The sequence below is a fragment of the Halichoerus grypus genome, chromosome 15, assembly GCF_964656455.1.
Source record: "Halichoerus grypus chromosome 15, mHalGry1.hap1.1, whole genome shotgun sequence".
Lineage (NCBI taxonomy): Eukaryota > Metazoa > Chordata > Mammalia > Carnivora > Phocidae > Halichoerus > Halichoerus grypus.
In genome coordinates this window covers 54303253-54311056 of record NC_135726.1, presented here as the reverse complement: position 1 = coordinate 54311056, position 7804 = coordinate 54303253, and the positions used below count along the sequence as shown (strand labels likewise).

Below are 7804 nucleotides of genomic sequence, written 5' to 3'. Positions count from 1 at the left end.
AGCCCTGCATTGGGGTCTGCACTCAGCAGGAAGTCTGCTTGAGGATTCTTTCCTTCGCCCTCTGCCCCTCCCCCAACTCACGTGCTCTCTAAAATAAAAGTACAAATATGCCAAGAAATGTGGCACTAAATAGTTCGAGGAAAGGATGCTTATTTGCAGTATGAGAGCAGAAGCAAGAAGGCAGAGTGTCCTCTTGCTCAATCTTAGCCGAAAAGGTATATGTTGGGTGAGTCAAATCTTGCTGCTCTGAGCATTTGCATGCCTACCAACAACCACAAAAGCTCAGTGAGTGTTAACTTGGGGGCTACAAATAAATTTTAGTGAGTAGGCAAATTCACAAATATGGAATCCATGAATAATGAAGATCAACTGTTAAGTAGCTTCCTTTGTAATCCTGTGCATCTGATTTTATGTGTTTACAGACATAATTTTGTGAAGGGGTCGATAGCCCTAAAAAGTGACTACCCTCTGGTCTAAATATAGATGAGGAGTAACCAGCCAAAAAGGTTCAGAAGGAGCAGTGGGAGGAGAAAAACAAGAAGAGCGTGGTATTCTGGATGCCCCATGCAGGAAGATCATAGCTTTCTTCTGGAACTAGCTAGAAAGACTTCATGATCATCAACACAGGATAAGCTGGAATAAATAAATCATGCAACAGGAAAAAAAATGGGATTAGCTGGAATCGTATCCACAGATATCCTCAAGTATGCTGTATGTTCAAATGACAGGCACTTGAAGGTGCTCCGAATAAGTATTTCTAGAATCAATGAATTGGTTCTTTCCTCAATTCATAAACCGGAGAGAAAGAGAGAGATCTCTTAGCCAAATCTCCTACTTAGAACTTTAGTTTTTTGTTTTTTTTTTAAGATTTTATTTATTTATTTGACAGAGAGACAGCGAGAGAGGGAACACAAGCAGGGGGAGTGGGAGAGGGAGAAGCAGGCTTCCCGCGGAGCAGGGAGCCCGATGCGGGGCTCGATCCCAGGACCTGGAATCATGACCTGAGCCGAAGGCAGATGCTTAACAACTGAGCCACCCAGGCGCCCCCTTAGAACTTTAGTTTTTGAGAGAAAGGACAAACAATTCAATACCTGAAAAAGTTTTTAATATGAAAAAATTTTAAACAATTTCTTTTTGGCAAAAACAGGGAGGGCAGCCACCACCCCACAACCCTGAGTGGAATAGGAAGGCTTGGAAAAGCACACAAAGAGCATAGAGACAGGGGGTCTAATCTTGTAGCAGCTTCTGAAGAAGATCTCAGTCCAGGGGTAAGTTCAAGTCCACGGGTGAAATGGCCAGGATGCCCTCCTGGAGGGGAAAAGTGGAAGAGCTCGTGAGCATTCACAGAAAGAGCCTGTCTTCCATTCACACTGGCATCTCCACCAGCCCAGTGACAGCAGAGACAGGGCTACGGGTAGGGGGATAGGGATCCAAAGAATCAGAGCCCCATGGGTGGATGGGGACAGAGTTCTGGAAAAAGGGAGGAGAGCCAAAGCCCCAGGGTGGAGGGCAGAGCACCAGTGGTGGGGAGATAGAGAGACAGGGACCAGAGACTCAGAGACAGGGACCAGGGTCCTGGAGTTTTAACGATCAAGAGCCCTGGCTTTGCATCAAAGTCCTGAGTCCAATCCTCTGACGAGGGACTTTCCCTCAATCTCCATAAAATCGGGATAACATCCAATCCCATAAGGTTGCTGTGGGGTTTAAATGGATGGAATCATTCCACTAAAAGTCCTTGGCTGTGCACGTGGCCAAAAAAACAAAACAAAACAAAACCCACAAATAAACAAGCTTCTGCACTGAGCTCCAGACACGCATATCCACTGTCCCCTCCTCATCTCCCTTTGAGGTCTGAAGGGCATCTCTCCCCTAACTGGACCACTTCCACTCATCTCTGACTCTTCTTCAAACATGCTCCTCATCCCCCCTGCTCCTCCCTGTCTCAGGGAGCACCACATGCATCCCTACGGCTGCTCAGGCCAGCATCCTTGACTTCCGTCTTCCCCTCATTAGCACTCATTAATAGCACTCGTAATCCACTCCATAAGCAAAATCTGTCAGCTCTACCTCTAAATTAACTGGGAGACTCCTCCAATACCCCCACCGTGGTCCCATCCACCCTCATCTCCCTGAAAGAGCAGACACCTCCCAACTCCCTACTTCCGCCTCGCCCTCTACAGTATTGCCCCACGAGGCCGCTAGAGGGCGCGAGCTAACACCTAAATCAGTTCACGTCGGCCTCTGCTCAGAGAGCTCTAGGGACTTGGGCTCACTCAGGGTCAGAGTCCAAGTTCTTACCTTCACAAGGCCCCGCCCCTCCTGCTCGTGTCTCTGGCCCTCTCCTCTTCGCTCACCCTGCTTCGGCCCTACTGGCCTCCTCTCTGCTCCTCAAACACCTGGCCAGCTCCTGGCAGGTTGTGAAGCAACGGTTACATCCTGAGAGAGCATGGCATAGATCTTTCTGTCCCTGAATCCCCACAGAGACGAGGCAGGTAAGTGAAAGGTGCCCGTTGGGCGGGGGGAAACTGGTGCTCAGGTAGCTGGGGACGTTGCCAAGGTCACACTGCCAGTACACGGGAGCCCAATCCAGCTCTGAGCCTGGCACTGGATTTAAAGCAGCGAGCGAGCTGGGTAAGACTCCCTGGTCTTGTGAAGCTGATAGGTCAGGGGCAAGAGAAAACAAAAAATAAAAAGAAATAATAAGTAGAACGAGTCAATCCTACCATCTGGTAGAAGCTGTGTGTTAGCAGGTGCAGTGCTACGGAAGGAAGTAAAGCAATGAAGAGGGAAAGGGAGTGGGCAGGAGGGTATGGAGGTGGCTGCAGTTTTAAATGGGGACCAGGGGAGGCCTCACTGGGGGTGACACCTGAATGGAGCAGAGGAAGCGAGGCAGGGGGATACCTGGGCAAGCGCGTTCTGGCAGGCAGTGTAAGAGAAGCAGAAGGCACCAGATAATCACGCCAATGCCCACAGGGTGCCAAGGACTTACAGAGATGATCCCATTTTAATCTTTACAATAACCCTTTGAGATTGGTACTTCTACTCTCCCCACCTGACAGATAAGGAAACCGAGGCCCAGGAAGGGGTCTCCCTTGTTTCCCACTCATAACTGTCAGTGTATATCAGAATGGTTTAAGCCGAGCATAGCGTCTGCACTGATTACCTACTGGTGGACAGTAGGTGCTCAATAAACACAAAACAGATGAATGATTGGGCTGGGAGAATATTTGTCATGCCTGAAAAGAAGCCGAAGAAGCCACCCCCCCCCCCCACCACCACACAGACACAAGTTACAATTGGGTAAAGGGAGGCCCAGAGAAGCTTTCTGGCAGCTCACCCAGCCCCCGTGTGCCTGGATCCAGGGCCCGAAGCTGTGCACGTGCTCCACACTGAGTCCGGCCAGGGTGCCCCCCAGCCGGGCCACGCGGCGGCTCAGCTCCATGGCCAGGGCCAGACGGGCCAGGGGCTCCGGGGAAGGCGGCGGGGGCCCAGGGCAGGGCAAGGTGGGGCGTGGGCGGCTGGCAAGAGGGCTGTCCTCCCGGCTGGAGAACAGCTCCACTAGCCGGGCGAAGGAGCCCGCGGAGAGGCGGGCCAGCTTTCTGCGCAGGGCGGGGTCCGAGGCCAGCTGTGAGGTGGGAAGAGAAGAGGCTGGGTCGGCCTCCCCCACGCCTCCGTAGCCAGCCAATAGGAGGCTAGGAGGCGTGGCTTCCTGGTGGAAGCAGTCCTGACACTGAGGCTCAAAGCCACGCCCCACCCATCACACCAGCCAATCATAAACCAGAATCTGTGGTCTCCGCCAAACTACTCCTAGAAAGGTGGCCGACAGCCAATGAGGGCCAAGCCCTAATTAGCGGAGTTCTAGAATACAGATCTTATAGCCACGCCCCCTACAGGTTCCCTGAGCGCCTCCGAGACCAGGCCAGTGCCTACAACAACCTTGCCTTCCACCGTACAATTGATATTATAGGATCATACACTTTGCCCAAGCTTCTGAGCCAATCCAGTTCCAGGACCGAGTCATAGGCCAGACCTTCACCGGCAGTTCATTTCCCCCAACATTCTAAGGCATACCCCTATATAGTTAACCAGGGCTTCAGATTTTAGACAGCCCTCTCCAAACCAAACCCCCGCCCACCACCTTACAGTCCCTGATTCCTCAACTGGTCCCAGTCAGTTTCCCAGATCATGTTTTGGGTGGCCACACCCCTTGTCTTTAGGCCACGCCCCTCTTACGGTGACTGCAAGCCAGGGTTTAAGGTACTACTACCCTGACCATAACTCTGTCGTTCAACCTGTAGCGGAGAAGTTTAGCACGTCTGACTCCATACTGCTTCTATTTCCCTTCCTGCTGGGACCTATAGTTTAGAAACTTCCGCTTAGCCCTGTACGTAGGAATGTTACAGCTAAGATTCTCAAAAACAGCTTTTTTACCGGAAATCTACCTCACCAGAGGAGATAAGGAAGTACTTACAGAAATGACTATGCTCTATGTAAGATTTATAGGAACGACACATGACCTGTACACAAAGATCAAGTGACCAGGGATAGGGCGCCGGGGTGGCTCAGTCGGTTAAGGGTCTGCCTTCCGCTCAGGTCATGATCTCAGGGTCCTGGGATCAAGCCCCGTACCAGGCTCCCCGCTGAGCCTGGAGTCTGCTTCTCCCTCTCCCTTCCCCCCTGCTCGTGCTCTCTGTTTCTCTCCCTCAAATAAATAAAATCTCTAATAAATAAATAAAACTTCTCTATTTTATTTTTTAAAAGGTTTTATTTATTTATTTGACAGAAAGAGAGAGAGCGAGCACAAGCAGGGGGAGCAGCAGACGGAGGGAGAGGGAGAAGCAGACTCCCTGAGCAGGGAGCCCTAAGCGGGGGCTTGGTCCCAGGACCCCGGGATCATGACCTGAGCCGAAGGCAGACGCTTAACGACTGAGCCACCCAGGTGCCCCAAAACCTCTTAAAAACAAACAAACAAACAAAACTGACCAAGGACAAAAGAAGTTACACAACCTTCCTCTGTTGTCTACAGATGTCAGTCACTTTTTTACTCCAATCCCCTCCCCCTTCTCCCATTCCTAACATAAAAGAAGCTCAAATCTCATGCTGGGGGAGATGGTTCTTTGAGACGATCGTCTGCCATCTCTTCGGTGTGCTGGCTTTCCAAATAAAGTTGCTTTCCTTACCCCAACATCTTGCCTCTCGGCTCATTGGCCTGTGATGCTGGGAGCAGAATGAGCTTGGACCCCGTTACAAACCCTTCATAGAAGCCGAGTCCCACCCTCTCCTCACCTGACCATCTAATGAGAATGCAGATCCAGGTTCTGATCCCAGTGCCCAGCAATCCGCAATCCCTATCCTAGCTAAGGGATGGAACAGACTGCCTGTCACCTTCTGATTGATGACTTCTGCCTCTTCCTCCAGCAAGGCCACCAGCTTCCGCAGTAGGGCTTCCTTCTCTGTGGGTGGGGCTCCCTGTAACTCTGGGGGGCAGAAGAGAATTCAGCTGGGGGCAGAACCCTGCCCACCCTTCTGCCCTCATCCTTCTCCAGGGCCCCTCGGTATCTCACCTGGGCTAGGTGGGGATCTCAGTTGCTCTTGGACCAGCTGTTCCAGCCGCTGGGCCACCAGGGCATAGAAATCTGGAGTAGCTGGGCCTTGGGTGAAAAAAGCCAATGATGGGTCTCTGGGACATTGGGAAGTTATGGATTGTCCCCTTGTCACAACCACCTTGCCGGGTAGCAATGATTTCCATTTCATAATGGGGCCCAGTGAGCACACTTGGTAAAAGGCCTTAATACTTTCCATTTTATTGTGTCCCTCAAACTAGAGTTAGAATGTTAGAGCTGAAATAGACCTTGAAGATGATCCTATCCAAGAAAGGCAAACACAGGGCACTCCAACTATTACCACTCTATCCCTTGCTGGTTTCAGGCATCATCAACTGATCACAGAACTCTTCTCCCCAGCTGTGAAATCCTTTTCAAGCTGGCACTCCCGGTAGCCATTACTAGTCTATCAAGGCTCACATATGAGAGGAAACCTTTTGGTTACTCTTGATCAAGTCCAAGGACACCCCCCACACACACACACATGCACACATCCCTACTTTGCTTCTGGAGAAATATAGGAGCAAGAAAGAAAAGGAGTTTCCAGAGTCATGTAACCAAACAGCCAGGGAGCTGTGACTGAAAACCAGATCTCCTGCCTCCCTACTGGGGGTAGTGGTAGCCACAAAGTCCCAGGGGTCGGGAAGCATGCATGGGAGGAGAGAGATAACAAACAGAAAGGGACCAAAAGCCCCCCTGTGAAGCCAGCTCACAGAACTGACAGCAATGTAACTGGGGGTGGGGGGAGCAGAGAATGGTGAGGGTAGTCCACACTCAGCTCCCCTCTTAGCTGAGTGATCTTGGGCTAGCTCCTTATCCTTTCTATGCTTTTAAGAATCAAAGCTTCTTAAAAAAAAAAAAAAAAGAATCAAAGCTTTGGCCCTGTAAGTTCATGGGTGATCTAGGGAAATCTCTTACCAGGCTCTGAAACATAGCATGGGCGGAGGGGCAGGGAGCAAGGCCGAGGGGATTCAGGGGGAACTGCTCCTCGCCCCAGGGGGCAGGGAAGACATCTTCGAAGGCGGCTCAGGAAATCTGTTGGCTCCTCCTGGGCAGGACTCCTGGGGAAGGGGACCTCAGAGAGTGACCCCAGAGGCCCCTTTGCAAGCAGCCCCTTTTTCCTCCCACTGAGGGCCTCTCGCTGCAACCCCAGGGATGAGAAAAAGAGCCAGATATAAAGAGAGGGGAACGCAGACAGACTGAGACCAGGCACGAGAGTTAGAGAGGGCCCTACCCCAGATGCAGGCCCCTGAGGGAGGAGGGCAACTCCTCTTACCTGGGTGGGGTTGGAATGGGGGACCCAGCAGGCTCACCTCGCCTAAAGAAGGCAGCTAAGACTCTCACCGTGTCCTCCCGGAGGTCCAGCTCTTCCGAGCCTGCCATGGGGCACCTGTGAAAGGAGCCGGGGGATGGACCCCAGGGTTGAATTGAGGTGGAGGATTGGGGCCCAAATGCCTAGTCCCTGAATAAGGAGGGGGCCAGGAACCGTGAGTCCCCAAGGGAAGAAAGGGCTGATAGTCTGAACTCCTAAGTCCTTTTGGGGAGTTAGGGTCTGGGAACCCAGACTCTTGAGTCCTCAGAGGGAGAAGAGGGATGAGGACGAAGACTCCTTGATCCTTGGAGAGGAAGAGGCTGGGGACCCGGATTCCGGGGTCTAAGGGAGAAAGGAACTGGGGGTTGGACTCGAGTTTTCGGAGAAGAGGGTTGGGGGGATCTGAATTCTTGAGTCTGAGAGAGAAGGGGACTTGGGGCTCCGACTTCTGGATTCTGAAGGCATATGCCAAGCTGCTCAAGCTCTTAGAGAACCGGGAACTACGAATCCCAGCAGGCTTCACGGCAAACCTTCCCCTCGGTCCGCACCAGCTAGCCGCGCAGCCGGCTTGGGAGGTGTAGTTCCCTTATCTGACCAAGGCTGGAATCTTGGGGACACGGGGCGCATGGATGTCGGGGAAGCGGGACTGAGGTGCCGGCCCCGAGATCCCGGCCTCTTCCCTTCTCACCCCAGCCCTCCCAAAAGCCCGGCTTACCTGGGGCCGGAGCCGCCACCCCCTCCTCCTTCACTAAACTTGCAAAAACTTTTCTTAGAGCAACTCTCCCGCGCCTGCGCACTGGTCCGAGTTGGTGACGGCCCTATTGTGGGAGGGGCGGAGCGCTGGATGCCCATCTAATTTGCATGTGACTTCCCAGCATGCCGTTGGCCG

The 7804-nt window shown here is 52.4% G+C and overlaps 1 protein-coding gene across 4 annotated transcripts; it reads right to left on the bottom strand.

The window, feature by feature from the left end:
- Positions 1 to 1088: 1088 nt before the first annotated feature.
- Positions 1089 to 7764, bottom strand: BCL2L12 (BCL2 like 12). Of its 4 annotated transcripts, none has more exons than XM_036068228.2 (7): positions 7631 to 7764; positions 6880 to 6993; positions 6522 to 6664; positions 5565 to 5651; positions 5287 to 5477; positions 3338 to 3625; positions 1089 to 1308 (listed from the first exon to the last, which is right to left on the bottom strand). In XM_036068228.2, exons 2-7 carry the CDS (start codon positions 6984 to 6986, stop codon positions 1258 to 1260), a joined length of 867 nt encoding a protein of 288 aa, XP_035924121.1. In that variant the 5' UTR covers positions 6987 to 6993; positions 7631 to 7764; the 3' UTR covers positions 1089 to 1257. The 4 variants fall into 4 exon arrangements, with proteins under 4 accessions (XP_035924121.1, XP_035924122.1, XP_035924124.1 ...); XM_036068229.2 differs by having other exon boundaries at positions 5386 to 5477; XM_036068231.2 differs by lacking the exon at positions 3338 to 3625 and having other exon boundaries at positions 5386 to 5477.
- Positions 7765 to 7804: the final 40 nt, after the last annotated feature.

Coding starts and splice junctions, on each gene's coding strand:
- BCL2L12 (XM_036068228.2), bottom strand. CDS start 6,986: ATGGCAGGCTCGGAAGAGCTGGACCTCCGGGAGGACACGGTGAGAGTC. Junction 3,626..5,286: donor CATTCTCATTAGATGGTCAG/GTGAGGAGAGGG, acceptor CCCACCTCACAG/CTGGCCTCGGACCCCGCCCT. Junction 1,309..3,337: donor TCCAGGCACACGGGGGCTGG/GTGAGCTGCCAG, acceptor TTTCCCCTCCAG/GAGGGCATCCTGGCCATTTC.